Source organism: Rutilus rutilus, assembly GCF_951802725.1.
Source record: "Rutilus rutilus genome assembly, chromosome: 12".
Lineage (NCBI taxonomy): Eukaryota > Metazoa > Chordata > Actinopteri > Cypriniformes > Leuciscidae > Rutilus > Rutilus rutilus.
This window is the reverse complement of record NC_140217.1, coordinates 4,787,718-4,810,480: the sequence shown is the minus strand read 5'-3', so window position 1 is coordinate 4,810,480 and position 22,763 is coordinate 4,787,718. Positions and strand designations below refer to the sequence as shown.

The following is a 22,763-nucleotide window of genomic DNA, read 5'->3' as shown; positions in this document are numbered from 1 at the left end:
TCCATCTTTCCATCCAACCATCCATCCATCCATCAATCAAATAATCAATCAATCCAACCATCCATCCATCCATCAATCAAATAATCAATCAATCCAACCATCCATCCATCAATCAAATAATCAATAAATCAATCAATCAATCAATCCATCTATCCATCCATCCATCCATCAAATAATCAATCAATCCATCTATACATCTAGTATTTCTAATCTATCTAAACTTTCAAACTATTTCACACTTAAAGCTACTTCAAACTTTCAGGCTATAGACTTTCTCAAGCCAAAATCTAAATTTGTTCACAAATTTTACCCGCCTAGTTTTACCTATTTTGTTTCCGTTATGTGACATATTTCCTAGTGATACTCAATAAGAGAAATGTTGGACTGAATTTTTTCCTTCAGAAATCTGGAATATAATATATGCACTGATGAATTGTTCACAATAAGGCCAGGAATGGGGTGATGATTTAACATCAATTTAAAAATATTTGTTTAGAATTAAAACATTAAATATTAATTGCATTAAGTAAATGCATCAAAAACCAACCATGAACATTTCTTAAGACATTTAAAGCGGGTAAATTTAGGTTTGTTGTCATCATTCGATAGCTTGACTATTGGGTCAGTTCTGTTCATTCATCCCAGCATGAAACATTCATGATTTTGTTCTTGCCGCAGCAATAATTCATGTAACAGACTTTTAAAATGCAGCTCTAAATGTTTGATAACAGCTGGAATGGTGCTCACGGCCATCGGGGAACATGGTAACTGGGGTTTTCTTTATCTGGGTAACCCCTGTACTAACCCAGATTACATCTGATTACTAGTGAGATGCACACATATATTCATTTTAAACCACAGCCGCTGATTAGCATATGAAAAGCATTGTCTAATAGCTAAGTTTTACACACATGATGTGATGGTGTGTTTTGTTCAGTCGGATTTTATTCATTCAAAATCACAAATCTCTTTATTACCCGTTCTTTCTCCTACACAGCAATGAGATTAAATAGAGAGAGAGAAAAAAATAGAGTTTCAATGAAGTCTCCTCCTGCCTGAGAAAAAAAGAGTGCATGAATATCACGTGTCTTTATTAGCGTTTCAGAAGAGATCTCAAAAATGTCTCAAAATATGCTCAAATTTTCCAAGATAACAAAAATCTGAGCTGCTATAATCACATTAATTTATAGCTCTATCCTCTTACTGTAAGTCAACAATCTCATTTGTATATTTTTTGCTATGTGAGACTTATCGGTGAAATTTATTTACACCGTTTAGCAAATTAATGCGTTTGAAATTTACAGTCTTTCTCTTCTGGGAAAACAGGTCGTAATTATTGAAGAATCATATTTTTTGTCTGTATGGGAACATATACAGTACAAACTGTCCAATAAAAAACCCTATGAAATGGCCATAACAAAAACTAAAGGCTCCAAATTCTCGTTTGAATAGTAAACACAAGAAGAAAGGAAAGTAAAATGTGCTCCTCAAGACATTTCATAAGGTTTCTTAAGCATGATGGAATGCACTATAACAAATAACTTCAGTACGAGCTGAAGAGGGCCAGGGGAGAAATCACATGCAGAGGTAATTATGACAAGGCCAGAGGTTATGCTGTTATTAATGAAAATATGAGGGTGGTTTGTCCAGATGTATGAAAATGAAAGTGTGATGCTGGAACTCTGCATCACCTAAACTAAAACCAGCTTATGCTGGCAAGATAAAAAAAATGCCCGTTCATGTCTAGACATACTGATAAAACTAAATTTTCAGTGTGCAAGTCATGCCATGGTGAATTACTGATTGCCATTATAAAAGGTCTCCAATTCAAACCATCCAAAAGCCACCTACATAATACTTCAAAACTTAATTAAGAATACAAATAATTTATATGCAGGGTACAACGTTTATTAAGGATAAATTAAACATAAGCATAACAAATGCAGACTAATTATAAATCATGACAGGAGATCAATCCAATACAATGCTTAGAATTATAATAACTGTTGACTCGCTATCGCCCTCTAGTGACCTGGACTTACATTACTATTTACACCGCAACAATTACATCTTGATCTTCAATCAATCAGTGTTATTAGCTAATTGTAACGTGAATAAACAGATTTAAAACAGACAAAGACACAGGCAACCACGTTTTCAAAACAATGAAAAAAATTATAACACATCAAGGAGAACAATCTCCTGAAACAACTTTTTCTCAAACTCAGTTACGAGCGCAAGTTATCTTTAATACGCGGGTCTGCTCGTAAACATTGCCACATTCTGCACATTGACTGTAAGGAAACCCACAGCAATGATCTTACCTCTCCAGTCAGGTGAATCCAGGCGTAGTTTTGGTGTGTGTGATGTTCAGAAGAGTGTGTGAGTGTGAAGGCAAGGCATCTGTGTGCTCTCCGCCGACAGCACCGCCTCACACCGGGACGGGACGAACCAACTACTGATGCTACCGCCTGGCTCATGAATATTAATTAGGTCGTGCTGCTATTGCGCCGTAACTTGCCTATTAGGAAGGTGTTCTCATGAATATTAATATATTTTTTTGCTGGCGTTGCTTCGAAGCATCCCTATGGCTACGGTTCGGCTTATTTACATAAATAACAAACAATTATAACTAAATTCGCCTCTGGGACAGAAAACTAAATTCACCCCTGTCAGGATACAAATAAAAGTGCCCTCAGGCTATAATTTATCTTAAACTATTTAATTACAAATAAATTGTTGTATAATTATTATAAATGACATTATTGTGATTTGTGAAACTGACTATCATTGTAATGTTTGTAATTTAACTAAAAGATTATTTAAAAATTTAACAACCTGGTGAACCATTCATATGGGCATTTCTTCAGCACTTGTCCCTGTTGAAAATAAACTCTAGTTCACAAAAAATGAAAATTCTGTCATCATTTACTCACCCTACAGTTTTTCCAAACCTGTATGAGTTTCTTTCTTATGCTGAACACAAAAGAAGATATTTTGAAGAATGTTGGTAACCAATAACAGTTGATGAGCCCCCTTGACTTCCATAGAATTGTTTTTTCATACTATGTAAGTCAATGGGCCCCATCAACTCTTTGGTTATCCATATTCCTCAAAATATCTTCTTTTGTGTTCAGCAGAAGAAAGAAATTCAGTTTGTACAACAACAACAACTTTGAGGGTTGATGACAGAATTTTCATTTTTGGGTGAGCTATCCCTTTAAGAAAGTTAACTCTCTTAAAGGTACACTATGCATTTTGGCCCTCTAGCAGTAAAAAAAAAAAAAAAAAAAAAAAAAAACTGCCTGCATTTTGCGGAAGAACATTGTTTTGGTTGTGCTTCGGTTTTGCGTGACTTCGCAGATGATTATCTTTTGCGGCACACAAGGAAATCCCAAAATGTCATCCGAGCATGTAAGTGCAATATTTTATTAATTCACTGGAGATATAACCAGTTGGTTTAAATGGACAGGATCTCAAGCGGCTTCATCTTTCTAGCTCATTGTGACAGAACTAACCTCTGCCACTCTCACACCATAAATGCGTCAAACTTTTCTGTGTTTACGGATATGTCGAGACACGCATGGGAGAGTGATGTTGCTTGGTACGCAATTTCCCGAAAAGCCCATCCCGACTGGTCTGAAATATAAATACTTAGTTATAATAGGCTTACCTAGTGAATAGGGGTAAGAGAAAAAACATGTTTTGGAAGAAGGTTTGATGATGTATTGACTAATTATTTAAATTTTGTTACTTTATATAGGCTACTTTACAAATTGACATAGTGTACTTTTAAAACACACTTTTATTACTTTATTGACTAATTAATATTTTATCTTGATTTTACTTTGAATTCTTGATATCTCCCATTTCTCATAATTGTCTCAAATGTCTTCATCTCAAGTCTGCTCTTCACTGACACTGTTGTCTCCATATTAGAAAAGTACATACGCTACACTAACCCAAGAGCCAAAAGTTGATGAAACATATAAATTTAACCTTAAATGTTGAACATAAAAATGCATGTCCATATTATTAATTCACATTGACAGGCAATATTAATCCTAAATAAAAAACATATATCACCATTCAGTGATAAAAAGAAAAAAAGCTTTGACAAAGAATGAGCAGGTTCAAAGGCTGAGAGATCATGTGAGGTTGGATAATGTGGTATTTGGCACAGGAACTGAGGCAGGTATAGTGGGGTTCAAACACTATTACAGGGAATTTGCCAACTGGAAAGTCTTCAAGGCTCTTTTTACAGTGTAATCAGATGCTTTTAAAGGATTACATGAACAAAAATTCTGGCAATGAGTGCTGCGGAGAGAAGGTATAAGTATAGGCCTACAGATATGTGTTTCATAGTACTCTCTCAGAAATCATGTGCAATGCATTTATCGGAAGTGATGCCCTCAGGCAAAAACATGCTGTAACATAGAATACAGTACAACAAAAATCTGCCAATCACCAGAGATATGTCAGTTATTACAAAAAAGATATTTGCATTTGCACACGAGACTGTATTGCAATGACTGACAGGTTGACTCTACTGAGATCTGAGAAAATGGAGATTAGAAATCAGCAACTATTCGTCACTATAAGTGCAAGCATTTATGTCAATTTGAAATGAGAAGTATTAGTACGCATCAATGCTAGTGAACGTTACAGATTGAGCTGTCAGGCTTCCACAGGTGTATTGAAGCTCACATTTCTGCAGTAAATCCTAGAATGATGAAGTTTACTTAAACACCTGGAAACCACATGCTGGGGTGAGAATAAACTCAGCCTTCAGAATTAAAAACAGATCTCTGTACGAACAGTCTATCAAAGGACGGTCGACATCCAGAGCTTGTCTTTACATTATTTTATCTACAATTCATCACAGATCTGAAGTTGCTTTGAAGCTCATCTTTGATATCTGATTGATTGATGATCATGTGTTGGTTTTTTGAGCATGTATAAAACTGTGTGTGTGTAGACACGGTAAAGTTCGTTACCGCCATATTGACGAGTAACATTATAGTTAAACTGGGGTGCACAAACCTGTCAACACACACAGAATGTTTTTTACCTTGCTAGCTTTTCCCAAATTACTGAAGTGACCTCGACATCCGGCAAGTGTTATTTAAATAAACTCCTGATGTACTTACAAACTTCCCAATGCCTCGTTTTATGAGTACAAAACCTATTTGTACTACTGTAGACGTTTGGTACCATTCTGGGCATTATTAGTGGGGTAATTTACGAGATACAACCTTGGATCCATTAGCGCCTGCACTAAGCCATTTGGCTGATATCTCAAAATAAGCTCTAACTTTAATAATGTTCAACCAAGGGAAAAAAAGCTCGAGTTTGGCTCGAGGTCATGGCGCAAAGGACCCTAGGTTGAAATTACTCCGAACCATCCCTTTAACCCAATTTTTTTGCTATACAAACATTAGCTTTTGACTATATGGTTTGTTATATTTTGAGCATTTGCCAGACCTGTGACCCATTTTCCGATTGCAACCCACTGATTGAGAACCACTGATGTATAGTCAATGGAGATCTAAGAGTATTCACACATACAGGCACAGATATCCGTTTGCTGAGAAATTCTGATGGATGATTATTATAGGATGTCCGTCTTTGCACCCACACACAGCACTGATGCCCTTCTATTTTCAGTGTTGAAGTGATTAGCCTCTTTAATCAGAGCTGACGGCGAGAGCCAAAGAGAGATGTCATATTGAAATACTGCACAGATGGATTGGAGCCGGAATATGTTTATGAGTGGCAGAGGCGTATGAGCGTGTGACACTGCCAGTAGAAAAGAAAAAAATATATATAATTTATAGGAGTCAGTGTGAATATCATGATCTCACCATCCCATACACACAAACTCTCTGTACGAGAATCTCTCTAAAGAGAAATGATGCAATTCATCTTCCCTGCCCCCTCCTTCATCATTTCTTGGACTGAAGCTCCTAAATATGATTGTAATTGTTTTTTTGATCCCTCTCCAGGGATGTTTTTGATTAAATGGTTGTGCTGAGATGTGTTGGTGTTTAGATCTGACAGTATGCAGAAGTAGGACGCACAGAGGCGTCATTAGGAGGTCAGCACTTACTGTATCATTCTCTCCTCCTCTGCACTTACATGGCATTAATATTACATGAGCACGAAAGATCGAGCGTTAGTCCTCTGAATGTATTCGGCAGGAGTTCACCACTGTTCTCTAACCTTATGAAATACATGGAGATTTATGAAAGTTCATTGTCACATGATTCAGCCAGTGCCTTGCAATTAGCCTTCATAAGTAGTCATTCAATGGATGAAGCTTTTTCTGGGTGAACTTGAGGCGCTGAGTTTTGAATATGCATAAGCACTATCATATTTGAGAGGAGCTTAGATTTTGGACTTTTGTGTTAATGCTTTTTCGAGGTTTTTTTTTAGCCTGGCAGGTCTTGTTCACTAATATATTTTATTTTCATTGCATGAAAAAACACAGCTTGAATATTCTGTGTATTCCTGTGTTTCATGGACGCAATACATGAGAGTAAGTAAATTAGGATTTTTTTCAGCTCACCATCACTTTAAATGCTATTAGGTGTGTTCGACTTGAAGCGGCGCTGCACAGACCGATCGGTGTGTGACGTCAAAGTAGCGCAAGAGCGATTAGAGAGTCAAGTCACTTTTTACAATACAGATTGTTTCAAAGCAGCTTTACAGTGATAACAGCAAAACGATACCCTGGAAATCCAGAGTTCTCACGAGAGCACAAGTTGAATTTGCTCAGCGAGTTACTCTGGTGTCGAGTAATGATGCTCATTAAATATGCCCTTGTATCTGAGCTGCACCAATCACATCAGGTTATCTGATAAAGGCGGGCCAGAGGCGAGCTAAACAGAGTACGACAGCACTGTGACGTCGAAGTCATTAGTAAACATTGCAAGATGGCTATGGATGAACACCAGTTGTTTGAAACGGCTTTGGCCGCTACAATGAACGAGTTTGATTTGGCTTTTTATCTAAAACAGGAACAGAAGACGGCGCTCGAATCGTTCCTTTGCAAGAAGGGCGTTTTTGCTGTTTTGCCGACCGGATACGGCAAGAGTCTAATCGACCAGTTAGCTCCGCTGGTAGCTAAGCGTATGGGGCTCGTTGTTGTGATTGGTCGTATTGTTATCCAATTGCGTGCAGTGAGATTTTCAAATGCATGCTTGGTGCCGCCCCTCGAGCTGGCCGATTTTCATTAGTCGATGCCAGACCATTAATCTTTGGTATGGATTTCCAGGCTAGGAAAATGCAACAAAGTTTGTTTCTGCTGTATAGCAGATCTAGAAGAAAATAGCATCATAGGTCAGCTTAAGTAAGTTCAGTGATGGATAATTTTTGTTGTAAAAAAGTTATTAATTTAGTTCATTTATATAGTGATTTATATAGAGCAGGGGTGCCCAATCCTGCTCCTGCCGATCGACTGTCTTGCACAGTTCATCTCCAACCCTCATCAAACACACCTGCCTTTCATTTTCAAGTGATCCTAAAGACCTTAATTGGTTGCTTCAGGTGTGTTTGATTAGGGTTGGAGATGAACTGTGCAGGACAGTCGATCGGCAGGAGCAGGATTGGGCACCCCTGATATAGAGAGTAGACAGCTCCATATTCTGCACATACACCAATTGGTTTGATAGCACCACTTCAAGTCAAACACACCTATCGATTCCTTTTGCCACAGTTACACTACCTCTCTGAATTAGTTTTTAAAATAAATTAATACTTTTATTCATCAAGGAAGTGATCAAACTTGACCGTAAAGACAAACTTCTTTTGAACTTTCTAGTTACATCAAAGTATCCTGAAAAAAAAACATTTATCACAGTTTCCGCGAAAATATTAGGCAGCACAACTGTTTTCAACACTGATAATAATCAGAAATGTTTCTTGAGCAAATCAGGATATTAGAATGATTTCTAAAAGCTTGTGTGACACTGAAGACTGGAGTAATGATGCTGAAAATTCAGCTTTGATCCTCTTGTTTGGTGTGCACTAGGGTTCGGATGGCAGCGTTCACACTTATTCAAGAGCAATCGCACCAGGGTTCGTTTTAATCCAACCAAACATGCCAAGTAGCAAAGGCTTTTTCCTGGCATGCCTCCCATGCAGGTCATCTCTTTCTGATTGTAGATGTTGACACTTATGGCAGATCCGTGATGAAATTTTGGGGTTCATGGAGACTTCTTTTAGCTGACTCTTGACTCTCCTCTTGGGCTGAATTCGCTGGGACGGCCAGTTCTGAACAAATTGGCAGTCGTTTGAAATCTTGTTGATTATTTGCCTCACAGTGGAATGTTGTGTTTCAAAATAATTTGGAGATCTTTATAAATCCCTTGCTAGACTCATAGGCATCCACAGTCTTTTTGGTCTGAAGGCCTTGCAGAACTCTTTAGATTGTGGTATAATGACAACACACACATCAATAGTAAAAGGAACACCATTCACTAGATATCAAAGGTTTAAATAAAACCAGTTCCACGTTCTAATCACTTTTTTTGTATTATTGTGAAATTACTACAAAATGTCATTTGATAGAGTGTAGCATCTTTTTTGAAAGGCACTGTTTCAAAGAGGATTGAAAGTTTGCTTGTCAAAATATGTCAAAAAAGCCATGGGATGTACTTATTTTTTTCACATGACTGTAAATATAACTTGTCACAATGTCTGAAACAACTTATATCTATAGGTTGTGTGTGTAACTAACTAGCCAAAGTCAATCCGGCAGTGTTTCAGGAGGCCAGAAGTCCACGGCCAACTCAAATAACTCTAGTCTCATAGGCCTACTTGGAAGAGTTTGCTGGGTAATTCTCAGGCCAGGCTGTACAGTCTGTGATTAACACAAGCAATGTTGAGCAGTCTCTTAGTGTTTACATATTGATCATTCCTTTTCAGTCAAATAGTGAATTATCCATCAAACTTCCCTCTGGATCTGGGTGGACAAAATGATTAGTGAGCCATTACAACTAAATATTCTGTTATTCATTTTCATAACTAATGTCAATGTTCTGAGCCTGTCAGCAATTCAGAAAGTAATTCTGATGAAAATAAAAAGAGGAATGTCATGAAAATATAAATAAGCTGATGGTATGGCATGCAAAAGCTGAGCCATTTTTAAAGGGATAGTTATGTTGGCTTGACAAAGCATACTGAAATCCTGTTTAAATTTAATCAATATCTCCTATAGAGCTTTAAAGCTACAACACCAAATTCGGGTCAGACCCTCAGACTGTTCTGACTCAGGTAAACTGATCGGACTTAAGTTTTTCGTTAAACGGACAATCAAATCTTAGAAAAATCCCATAGACCTTTGAAGAGTAGTCTATTTAAAGGTACAATATGCAACATTTTCTGCCGCTAGAGGGCGCTACATTCCAAACAACAACAACGGCGTAGCTTGATGACGATGTGAAGGAGCGTGGAATGATGGGAACTGTTGTTTTCAACTCCACCGTGGATGTAAATCAGTCAGACGGGAATCGAAAAATCATGTTCATGGATGAGGCTAAGTTCTATTTTGATAAAAGTTGCGTTTAATGACATGCTTTTTGTGGCGAGGGGGGCGTGGTTCAGCGCGGTCTGTAACGGGAGAGAGAGAAACGAGACGAGCGCTGAGAGAGTAAGTAGGTCAAGTGCAAATGACGAACACCTGTGTCTTATTGCAGTATTATTGGCGTGGTGCTGGAACGAGAGAGGGACAGAGGACTCGTACGAGAGACTGGAGAGAAAATTGGACGCAGAGAAAGAAAACCGGTGGATCCGAGCTCTCATTTTTGAACTGTTTTGTGCCGTCGCGGTTGCCACGGTGAATGCACGTTGTGCACGACTTTTATTTGTTTTGTTTTATTTTAATAAAGTACGAGTCCCAGTCACGCCGACCCCTGTCTTCTTCCTTCCTGACTCGTGAACCTTATCACACTTTTATTTCATTAAAATGAATTAACAGCAAGAAAAGTAAGGTTTAATACTAAATTGGTTATCATAGATGTTACTGTATGTCGAATTCATTGTTGTGATAACGCTGCGCAGTTTCACGTGTTCTAAACAATTGTCGTAAAAGTACATTCGAACATACCCACATCATTTGCCAAAATACTGATTAATCTTTATGTATAACACATGCTATATTTATTTACATGGCCATAAACACCAGACGTGATAAACAATGTCAATAAACTAAACACAAATCTAAAGCAATAATACTTTCCTTGCATAAACATAACTATTACTGAATGCTACATTTGGAAAATATCAAATTAAGCATGCTTTGTCGACAGAACCAGCTGCAATCGGTAAAGAATAATTATGTTCCATAACGACTGCACGAAACAAGCTAACGTTTGTTGCTTGATAGACGCTACAACTACAACTTCCGCATTTGTCCAGGACTCCACACAGTACGAGCGGAAACCGAGGGTAACGCGGATATGACGCAATTGACTGGCGACTCCCAGCTCCCCCCTGCTCTAACGCCCAGTTTCCTTGGTTAAAATCGCAGTTTTCTCGTGATTTAAAAATAGTTGGAAACATTTGGGATATTGTAAGTAATCAACTTAACAAAATATATAACACTGGCCTTGAGATTTTGGGATATTTTAATGCAAAATTCTTACATATTGTACCTTTAAGCTTCATCCACCAAGTATCTATCACTGGCAAACCTAGCACCTAGCCTAGGACTTGCTAGCAATGAGTTAACTTAAAACATAGTATAAATATGCTAATTCATAGCAATGGGCTAAAACATAGTAGTAACATGCTAAATCAAGCTAGCAATGTGTTAAATCATGCTAACAACACTAGCAATGTGTTAAAACATGCTAGCAAAGTGATAAAACATGCTTGCAACATGTTAGCAGCAGTTGGTAAGACATGCTAACAACGTGATAAAACATTTAAAAATAAAATAATACACTGTAAAATCCAAGAGTGATTCTAACTAACACTTTTTAGTTAACTTTACTTAATGTCTTACCTTAATTGTAAAAATCTAGTAATCTATGCTTTGTTTACTAAGAAAACCCAAGTTAAGATTAATTGATTGGTTTGAGTGTGGCTTTTGAGGCGGGGAAAATCACTTCTGCTATTATTTTTCTCTGTTTGCATTCACTCATTTCCCAAAGTCATCTTGAATGTTGAAAATGTAATACAACTGAAAAATTTGAGAGAACATCACATAAGCTGACTTCATAAATTGACGTTGATTTTCCTAAAATGTTTTAGTCACCATTATGGCGATTAGTGTTCCCGTCGGTTGGGCACTTGGAACTTCATTTATACTATTGTAATTCTCTTCCCATTGATGCAACGATTGCAACAAGTAATCAGTTATTCGGTTTCAAAGGAAGAGATTTTATATATATACAGTACCAGTCAAAAGTTTGGAAACATTACTATTTTTAATGTTTTTGAAAGAAGTCTCTTATGCTCATCAAGCCTGCAGTAAAAAAAAAAAAAAAAAAAAACAGAAATATTATGAAATATTATTACAATTTTAAATAATGGTTCTCTTTTTTTAATATACTTTCAAATGTAATTTATTTTTGTGATGCAAAGCTGAATTTTCATCAGCAAGTACTCCAGTCTTTGGTGTCTTATGATCCTTCAGAAATCATTCTAATATGATGATTTATGATCAATGTTGGAAACAGTTGTGCTGCTTAATATTTTTTTTATAACCTGAGATACTTTTTTCAGGATTATTTGATGAATAAAAAGTTAAAAAGAACTGTATTTATTTAGAATAGAAATCTTTTGTAACAATATACACTACCGTTCAAAAGTTTGGGAACAATAACTATTTTTTTTTTTAAAGAAATTAGTACTTTAATTCAACAAGGATGCGTTAAATTGATAAAAGGTGATGGTAACGATTTATATTGTTAGAAATGTTTTTATTTTGAATAAATGCTGTTTTTATGAATAAATGCTGTTAACGTTTTACTCATCAATGAATCCTGAAAAAAGTATTCCAAAAAAATATATTAAACAGCACAACTGTTTCCATCATTGATCATAAATCAGCATATTAGAATGATTTCTGAAGGATCATAAGACACCAAAGACTGGAGTACTTGCTGATGAAAATTCAGCTTTGCATCACAAAAATAAATTACATTTTAATATATATTAAAAAAGAGAACCATTATTTTAAATTGTAGTAATATTTCATAATTTTTTATTAATTTCATTTAATTTTTTTTTATAATATTTCACTTTTTTTTAACTGCAGGCTTGATGAGCATAAGAGACTTCTTTCAAAAACATTAAAAATAGTCATGTTTCCAAACTTTTGACTGGTAATGTATATATGATATTATTTATATATTATATATATATATGAATGAATGATGTATAACATAACTATATTTCATGTCAATTAATGATCTTTTATAATTTTGTTGCTAACACTTATGTCCTAAACACCCTGTGAAACTTTTAATTGGGTTTATATAATCCCTCTATATTTGTGACAATCTTGCAATTGATCATACTTGAGTCACACAGACTTCAACATTCAGCCTGCAAAACACAACAATGGTAACAATTATATTTTATTTAAAGTAAATTATCAAGTACTCTCTACAGTTCTTTTTTAGTTACTTGAACTCTTGTCTAAGTGAACTATAAGCATTTGTCAGTACCACATACTATTCCTATTTCACTTTACTTTTTTTTTTTTTAAGGCAATCGGTTTGCATGCTTTTTTAAAGTAAGCCCAACTAATTCAATTTTACAGTGTAACATAATGTTATGACATTTAGTAGATGTCTGAACCCTTTTGAATATAAATATATATTTTGTTGATTTTCTCTAGCCTGTCCCACATCAGTCTCTGACCCTTGTGAGAAACAAAGCTGTAGTCAAAAGTCAAAAGAGAGCTGTTTTATGCGATGTGAATCATAACTCGAGTCATGCCGCTGTGAAGGGACATAACATTGCTGTCGACATGGGAATTAAACAAGAGCAAAACAGGTTAATCTTCACCTCTCTTTCCTTTAGTCACCTAATACTATGAAAGGCGACTGGATTTGTGTGATCAAACAGGCTCTTAACATGTGTTGACATTAATATCACAGTCACAGGAGCAGTGAACCCCCTCAACTCCAGATTTCAGGAGCTGGAAGACTCATGTCATGTTAATGGCATGTTTTTTTGTGATTTGCTAAACCATCACATGATTTCAAAAGGCATGAGGGCCTGAAAGGAATAACACTGCCTTTTCATTTATATTCCTGGAGTTTAAATGTGCTGTAAATTTAGCACAAGCTAAACTAACTGCCTTGTTGATGATCTTCACGTGTCTCTGTGAGAATGAAGTCATTCTTCACTGCCTTGCGTTAGATTCCTGTTCAAGAATTACATTTAATTAAGCAACATTTAGAAAAACTTTAGTAGAACTTGTTCTGTTTTATTTTCATATTTTCAGGTGTGGTTTTAATACAGCGTTGTTTAGCCAAGAACGAATGTCATTTGTAACATATTAAAGGGTTAGTTCACCCAAAAATGAAAATTCTGTCAGTAATTATTCACCCTCGTGTTGTTCCAACCCCGTAAGACTTTCGTTCATCTTCGGGACACAAATTAAGATATTTTTGATGAAATCTGAGAGCTGGCTCACTCCTCCATAGGCTTCTAGGTAATCGATATCTCACTCTAAAAAATGCTGGGTTGTTTTAACCCAATGTTGGGTCAAATATGGACTAACCCAACGTTGGGTTAAAAATGCAATTTAAAAATGGACAAACCCAGCCGTTGGGTTACATTTTTAATGTAACCAATGCAATTTGTCCATTTTTTAATTGCATTTTTGTCCATTTTTGATTTTGTCCAAAATGCAATTTGTCCATTTTTAAACTGCATTTTTTAACCCAACGTTGGGTTAGGTCATATTTGACCCAACATTGGGTTAAAACAACCCAGCATTTTTTAGCAGCCCAGGAAAGTTAGTAAAGACATCGTTAAAATAGTCCAAGTGACTACAGTGGCTCAACCATAAGTTTATCAAGCGACGAGAATACTTCATGTGCGCAAAAATAAATAAATAAAATAACGACTTTATTCAACTATTAATTTTCCTCTGTGTGGGCCTGAGTGAGTTCACGTAGTTTAACAGCGCAGCGCTTCTGGGTTGTACGTCAGAACGTAGGCTCACTATTGGCCAGCATCACACACATGACCAGCGTCGTCCAATAGCGAGCCTACGGTCTGACGTACAACCCAGAAGCACAGAGGAAAATTGTGTCCACATTAGTCGATTGTCGAGTTCACGCGCGTGATCATAGGTACTAAACCTATGCGTGTGAACTCGACAATCGACTAATGTGGACTTCGACCGAAAACAGGAAGTAAATACAGGTATGTGCGCTGGCTGAATAAACATCATTTTTATTCATATCTTTCACATCTACTGCAGTCAGATTCACCCGCGTTCACCCCGAAGGAATCACTCACATGACCTGTGCACTTGTAATGACACATCAAGGATGTTAAGAGCCTAAAAGCAGGTTTAAAACTTGCCCCATTGAAGTCAACAGGGTGCAAATTTTAAAAAGAGGATAACACGGTGTAGGCAACACCGATTTTTGTCGTTGTTCTCTGTACTGACAGCACTCCAAATGTACAAAAAAATGAGCTCAATGTTAAAACTGACCTGAGTTCTCCTTTAATTTATATCTTAAAATATCTTAATTTGTGTTCCGAAGATGAACGAAAGTCTTACGGGGTTGGAACAACATGAGGGTGAATAATTACTGACAGAATTTTCATTTTTGGGTGAACTAACCCTTTAAAACAGCTCAATTAATCTAAGAGGTTTGCTCTTCATTAGCAAAGCAAACAGCATCAGGAGAAGTGAGACTCTACATCATTCTGCACTTGAAACTCTTTCATTTTCATTGCTCTCTGAGGAAATCCTTCTCTATTTATGCGCCCATTCATCACTTGTCATTTCACAGAGCTGCTTTGCTCTGAAGTATTTGAAAGCATGTTAAGCTCACCAAAACAAACTACACCCTCATTTTGGCTGAGCTTATGAACGTAATCAGTTTGATGCTTTCGGTGGGTAATAATATAAATAAACGTCCCCTCATGCATATACAACTGATCTTTAAATTACATGTAGCCTATACACAAGTCAAATGCACTCTTAGAGTGTTCACACGTGGCAGGTTTGGTTCGATTAAAACACAAGTACTAAGTGCTAAGTGAACCAGGACTAAATTTATCATTTAGGTTTTTGGTCTGGACCAAAAGAACCAAAGGAAACAAAACAATAAGTGTGAAATAAAAGGTTCCAAATGGTTGTTGTTGTTTGTTTTTTTACCAGTGAACATTTGTGTGTGTGTGAGAGAGTGTGTGTGTGTGTGTGTGTGTGTGTGTGTGTGTGTGTGTGTGTGCGTGCGTGCGTGCGTGCGTGCGTGCGTGCGTGTGTGTGTGTGTGTGTGTGTGTGTGTGTGTGTGTGTGTGTGTGTGTGTGTGTGTGTGGTCCAGGTAAACCCTACATTATGGGGGCAAAATGTCCCCACAAAAATGACAATAGCCGAAATCCTTGTCCTTGTGGGGACATTTTGTGTGTGTGTGTGTGTGTGTGTGTGTGTGTGTGTGTGTGTGTGTGTGTGTGTGTGTGTGTGTGTGTGTGTGTGTGTGTGTGTGTGTGTGTGTGTGTGTTTGTGTGTGTGTGTGTGTGTGTGTGTGTGTGTGTGTGTGTGTGTGTGTGTGCGTTTGATTTATATTACATTGTGGGAACCAAATGTCCCCACAAGGATAGTAAAACCTGAGTGTGTGTGTGTGTGTGTGAGTGTGTTATGTATGTAAAATATGTTTTTATATAAAAGTATTTTAATAGATGGATTTAATAGAAAGTATTTTTAATGTTATATACTATATTTTCAACATTTGTAGCACATTTTCAACACATTGTGGTGTCTATCCTATAGTCTTATTTGTTTCAAATGTTTTTTGAAAAGAATGTTTGTTTTTGCCATATGGAAAGACTGAATAAATATTTTATTCCTTATGATGACATGCCCTCCAGCAAAACTGTCAGCGTTCCACAACCTTAAAATGGCATGAATGAAACTTGTTTCTGTTCACTTGTTCTCTTCAAGTGATGTGCAAAGTGTTTTACAATCCACCACAGGAGTATCTGAGGGTCGTAATGAAGGAAAACAGAATGCAGAGATAAAAGAATGATGAGGTGGTAGGTGGTTATTAAATAAATATGAGCCAAACCGCAAGCTGTGCTTTTAAACGCCCGTGAAAGAGGAGCAGGAGCACCTGATGGACACATCGCTCCAATGACCTGCAAGAAATCTGCAGGTAAAAATAAAAACTATTCTTCGCTCACTGCTTTTAAAAGTTTACTTTTAGTTTTAGAGACATAGACTTAAAATAGAGCACAGATATAATACGCTGTGCATTTGCAGGAGAAAACACACTGTTCTACAGTATTAGGATTATTTATATTTTTTTAGGATTATTTATTATTTGCAAAAGCCATTTTTGCCTTTTTGGCCATTTAAAAGTTATGGAACATAATGGGTGAAAAAGTGATATCACTGTGAAAGAAAGAAAGAAAGAAAGAAAGAAAGAAAGACTTAAACATTAGCGCCATCTGTCGTTTCTAAACAGTATTGTACCAGCAAACAGAATTATAAAAAAAAAAAAATGTATCTTCACAATTGAATTGTGTTATGCAATTATCGAAGCCTGCAGTGTATTTTCAGAATATAAAAACATTAAAAAATAAAATAACCAATTAAAAACAAAAAAATAAGTGGAAAGGGTTCCAATAAAAAGGGAATACAACGACTAAAGTAGCCTAATTATAAAATATAAATAATATAGCCTAATATAAAATATGCAAAATATGTATTACGAAATATAATATTTTTTTCTGCTAAAAGCAGTTTCACATAATCAATTTGGTTTAGGCATTACAGTTGATCGAAATACCACTTATACCACTTGTGTTGTCATTTATAGAAACATATCGATAAAATATTATGTCATTGCATATTTCAGAAATGCTCAGTCACTTGTTGTACATGATTATAACCAAATGGAAAGAAAAAAAATACAGGATACAAATACAATTCCAAAGTTAGTCATCGCTCATGAAGGATTGATTCATTTTTTTCTTGCTTGTTTTTGCTGTTGTTTTCCCACCCAAAAAAAAAAACATTAAAATAAAGAAATATTAAAAAGGAATAATGATTGTAAGTAGGAAAATCCTATAAGTGATTAACAGTTAAAACAATATTCTGTGTAAACAATTTGATTAGAGATTGTAATATATCCTAATGAGATAAATTGTTTAAAATCCACATAACTCTGATGTTGTGATAAAAGAAAAGTAATACATATGATTTTCATCTTTATGAATAGTCTAAAATTATATATTATTTAAAATGATAGAGGTCTCTAGATACTACAGAAATGGCCGTAATCTCAAGAAACTGTGCTCTCTATCCCAACACTACATTTCCCAGAAAGCATTGAAACCGGAAGTGGCGTCACTGTATAGGTTGCGCTGCTACGTGTTCGGACAAGGCAGGAAGTTGACATGTCACAGTTGCTTCATTGTTTTACACATTGATTAATAAGAGATTTGCTTTAATAGTTGCTGATACTGCTGTCGAGCAGGTGAGTGTCATGGTTTTACACACTGAGAAGGAGCGACATTGTAGCTAACTGCTTTACCAGGTTATTATGTAGGATCGAGCCGAGGCCCAGGTAGCATCATCATCATCATCATTATCACACACTCACACACACACTGTTAGCTTTGGGTTTCCATTGTTTATGCTTAATAAACCGTCTACTTTTAGACTAGCAGGTTAGTTACTGTATCATTGCTGTCGGTTGTCATCCAAGGCCAGATTGTCTGTGTAAAGCAAGTAAGAGTGATATGACTGATCTAGGATCAGATTCAGCTCTGCATGTTTACATAGCAGGTCATATTTCTATAGGAAGCACAAGAACTAACGAGCTGATTGATTATTACGCTTGACCAATAGATTATATCTTAGTTTTCTAGAAGTTTTCAGAGACTGACAGATCTACTGTACAGTCTATGTACTATAATGAAATTGTAATTGAGTTTGACTTGTTATTTGCCTAAACATACTAAGCCATAATTGTTGATAATGACCCAGTCACATAATTTAGTCCTAATGAGATTCACAAGATTTGTATATTATATCTGGACCAGTCAAAAGTTTGGAAACATGATGTTTTTGAAATAGAAATATTTTCTAACAATATATATCTTTACTATCACTTTTTTATCAATTTAATACGTCCTTGCTAAATAAAATAATTAATTTCTTTCAAAAAAAGAAAGAAAAAATGACTGACCCCAAACGGTAGCGTATATTGTTACAAAATATTTATTTTTTAAATAAATGCTTTTCTTTTTTTTAAACCTTTTTATTCAATAAAGAATCCTGAAAAAAAAGTATAACCGGTTATTAAAAAAAAAAAAACTAAGCAGCACAACTGTTTCCAACATTTATAATAAATCAGCATATTAATGATTTCTGAAGGATCATGTGACACTGAAGACTGGAGTAATGATGCAGAAAAGTCAGCTTTGATCACAGGAATAAATTGTATTTTAAAGTATATTCAAACAGAAAACGATTATTTTAAATAGTAATAATATTTCACAATATTCTTGATGAGCATAAGAGACTTCTTTCAAAAACTTTAAAACTAGTAATGTTTCCAAACTTTTAACTGGTACTGTATGTCTAATATACAACCAATAATTTGCATGTTGTGTTTTTTGTCATAACCAAATTTCCATCTCATCCCAGCAGTATGTTGCCGACGAGCTCCCCGCAGATCCAGCGAAACGGCAGCCTCAGCGAGCGGGATGCGGCGCGGCACACGGCCGGAGCCAAGCGCTACAAGTACCTGAGGAGACTCCTGCATTTCAGACAGATGGACTTTGAGTTCGCCATATGGCAGATGCTCTATCTGTTCACATCACCGCAGAAAGTGTACCGCAACTTCCACTACCGCAAGCAAACTAAAGACCAGTGGGCCCGGGACGACCCTGCGTTCCTGGTGCTGCTCAGCATCTGGCTGTGTGGTGAGCACTTGCCATTGATACATGTGACAGGCTTCGGAAATGAAACCTTCATTCGCTAACTAAAGTTATCTCTGTAGTGTCGACGGTGGGCTTTGGTCTGGTTCTAGACATGGGTTTTGTGGAGACGTTGAAGCTGTTGCTCTGGGTCGTTTTCATCGACTGCATCGGGGTTGGATTGCTCATATCCACACTCATGTGGTAAGGTGACACACACACACACACACACACACACACACACACACACACACAGGTTTGCATGCTGACAAAAATGTGAGTGATGTCCTTAAAGTCAGCCTACTGCAGTTTTGAGTGAGGATCACAGCTGTAATCATGTCCTTAAAGTCACCATAAAAATCTAAATTGACAGTTCTTATTTTTTTAGATAATGTTGCAGTGTTTATTATAAATGTTTATCTGTGTACATCATTATTTTTATGCCCTGGTAATCTTTAATTAAAAACCTAACCTCCCCTCCCTCTTGAAAACGTCATCTGTTCTCTTCATGACGTGTGTCTCGGCAGAAGGTGGGACTAAACATCCTCCACTGCTGACTGAAAACTTGAAACTTCCTACAATCACAATCAATTCCCAAGGACAAAATCAAGTCCCTTCCTAATAATAATAATAAATAATGATCACCCTACCACCAACAGTAGATAGTTTGAACTTGGATAATACAAGCAAAACTCTCAGTACTCAATCTAAAAGTACGGGCAGGAACGTACGGGTGTATTAATTCTGTAATATGAAGGTACTAAACCATGGCAGGCCTTAAAAACTAGGACAAGTATTTTGAACTGAATGCGATACACAATTTTTGTACGAGCAACTGAGTTTTGAACTAGTGGGTAGGCCAGAAAACAAAGAGTTACGATAGTCTAGAAGCGAGGTTATAAAAGCATCGATAACAGTTTCGGCATCTTTGAGATCTAGCGAACGTCGTATACGGACAATGTTGCGAAGGTGGAAAAAAACAGGATTTAACAAGCTGGCTGATCAGGGATTCAAAGCATAATCTAGAATCAAATTGCGCATTTTGGGTGATGAATAAACTATAACTCCGTCAATATGAATGGAGAAGTCATTGACGAGGGATTTAGGGCTTAAAACTGAATGCTGACAAAACAGAAATTCTGCTATTAAGAAGTTTTGAGCCATCCATACTTTGAGCTCTTGTAGGCTGGAAGTGATGGAAGAGGGAGGAAAAACAGATTTGGGTTGAACAGTAAAATAGATTTGAGTATTATCTGCATAATTATGGAAATTAAGACCATGATGTTGTGTGATCTGACCAAGAAGGAAGCATATAGATTAGAAATAGAAGTGGACCAAGAACGGATCCTTGAGGTACACCACGGGAAACAGTGACAGAGCAAGATTTGTGTTTATTAATGCAAATAAATGGTTGCCTGTCTGAGAGATATGAAGTTAGCCACTGAAAGGCAGTACCAGTGATACCGATAGCAAGCAAAAAAAATAAATTCCAGAAGCCATTTCACTCGACTTTAATGTTGAACTTGCTCGTATGGTATTGATCCAGTTTCTGGAGTTTTTGTCTTTTTTTTTTTTATTGTTAATTTTTAAAATGAAGTGTATTCTCCATTTTATTTGTAAAAAGAAATGTAATAGTTTTACAGGTTTTCATGAAATAAACCCAGACAGCACGGTTAGGACCCATTAACTGAAACTAGAACTATTATTAATCATTTTTTTTAAAGTTCGAATGAAATAAATACTGGATGAAAAAAAACATTTTATTGGATAAAAAATTTTTTTTAAAGTAAAATGTTGCCTTGGCAACTGACTGAAAAATGAAGTTGAAGAACTAAAATTACTAAACCTTGCATAAAAATAAATGAAAGATTAATAGAAATCTAAAAAAATAACTAATGAAAATGCCAAAAGCACATAAAAGCCAATTCGAAATGTTAATAAATACTATAATACTGTATAAATAATACTAATATAACACTGCACAAAGCTGATGGTCCTCCTGACTGGACATCATCCTGCTTAATACATGATTTCTTACCAAATTAATAAATGGACATGAAATATTGATCTTACTTAATTTATATGTGATTATAATTAGGAAATCAGTTTCCTGGGTTTGCCTGAATGTGCAGTTTAGTGGTTATTATTAAGCTATAATGTTTGTCGTAACTGACCAATCAGAATCAAGTACTTTGAAGAATGATATAATAAATCAGCATAATTTTACTAGAAAATATCATGAAGAGGTTTAATCCCTGTCTTTTCTTCTCTAGGTTTGTTACGAATAAATATCTGATGAAACCGAGCAGAGATTATGATGTGGAGTGGGGCTACGCGTTTGACGTCCATCTAAATGCTTTCTACCCTCTTCTGGTCATTCTGCACTTTTTACAGCTATTCTTCATCAACTGTAAGTAAATAAGTGTATAAATGTGTAATGAGCTGTACTGTTTTCAGTTATAGACTTTGTGAACACCTCTTGCTCTCTTGACAGATGTTGTTGTTACGAGTTCAGACTGGTTCCTGGGTTATTTTGTGGGAAACACCTTGTGGCTTATTGCAATCGGTTACTATATTTACATCACATTCCTGGGCTACAATGGTAAGTATTGTGATAGCTAGTGTATTTTTATTAGGGATGCACGATATATCGGCAACTGATCGGTGATCAGTTTTAATGTTATCGTTATCGGTCGGATAAGATATCTTGAAGCCGATAAATAACGGATTATTTCCTTCAGCTGAGACACTTCAGATGCGCACTCTTCGCCATGATGGTTTTGAATTGCTTGAAATTTTATTTGAATCACTTCAAAAAAGGAAAATACAGTAAAGTGCAACATGTGCAGTGCTTGTCTATCATATAGGCTACATAAAATTGTAATCAGACGTTTTAATAAATTATATAAAAATTTGGATTTATATTTCGGTTATCAGCTTTCAAATATAAATAATTATCAGTTATCGTATGGGCCAAAAAAAATGATATCGCTGCATCCCTAGGTTTTACCATCCATAAATTCTCTGAACATTGTCTAATTTTGTCTTCTTGTTTCTTTAGCACTCCCGTTCTTAAAGAACACTGTGGTGCTTCTGTATCCCTTTGCTTTGCTCGGACTCCTGTATGTTCTCTCCATTTCACTTGGCTGGAACTTCACTAAAGGTCTCTGCTGGTTTTATAAGCAGAGGGTCCAGTAGAGGACGCCAGAACGCATGAAGGACATTGCAGTGCACTTGTGCTCTTAAAGATGGGTGGAAAGTTTGGTGTCGCTCTTGGGACTTTTTGAAATTTTGTATTATCTGTAAATATCATGTTTGGTTGTAGAGGAAAAGAGTTTCACTTGTTTATGGTGTCATACCATTTTTTTTTTTTTTCTCCTTAATTTGATACTCAACCCTCATTTAATGTTGTGATGTGGTTTTGAAAATGCGAACATGGGGAAAAGTGCATAATATGTCTGCTTGGATGCTGCACTTTTTACTTGTGAGAATGTGTACAATAAAAATATTTTTAAAGAAACGGATTTGTAGTTTATTCAAATATTGCCATCTAATGCATGAAATGTAAATGTGTGAATCAAATATATTTTCCCTATTTTCCCTTTGTAGCTGCATATATGGTCATAATTAATATATT

At 36.0% G+C, this 22,763-nt stretch overlaps 2 protein-coding genes across 3 annotated transcripts in view; one reads left to right on the top strand and one right to left on the bottom strand.

The window, feature by feature from the left end:
* sema5bb (sema domain, seven thrombospondin repeats (type 1 and type 1-like), transmembrane domain (TM) and short cytoplasmic domain, (semaphorin) 5Bb) overlaps window positions 1–2,435 on the bottom strand; it is a 66,170-nt gene extending 63,735 nt beyond the window's left edge. Inside the window, exon 1 of the mRNA XM_084426990.1 lies at window positions 2,325–2,435. The gene's annotated coding sequence lies outside the window, so the exon portion shown is untranslated. The remainder of the gene's footprint in view (window positions 1–2,324) is intronic.
* Window positions 2,436–17,534: 15,099 nt separating this feature from the next.
* unc50 (unc-50 homolog (C. elegans)) lies at window positions 17,535–22,646 on the top strand. Of its 2 annotated transcripts, none has more exons than XM_084424977.1 (6): window positions 17,535–17,679; window positions 18,855–19,132; window positions 19,210–19,330; window positions 21,400–21,536; window positions 21,621–21,728; window positions 22,188–22,646. In XM_084424977.1, the coding sequence occupies exons 2-6, from the start codon at window positions 18,859–18,861 to the stop codon at window positions 22,322–22,324; spliced, it is 777 nt and encodes a 258-aa protein (XP_084281103.1). In that variant the 5' UTR covers window positions 17,535–17,679; window positions 18,855–18,858; the 3' UTR covers window positions 22,325–22,646. The 2 variants fall into 2 exon arrangements, with proteins under 2 accessions (XP_084281103.1, XP_084281104.1); XM_084424978.1 differs by having other exon boundaries at window positions 17,548–17,679; window positions 18,858–19,132.
* Window positions 22,647–22,763: the final 117 nt, after the last annotated feature.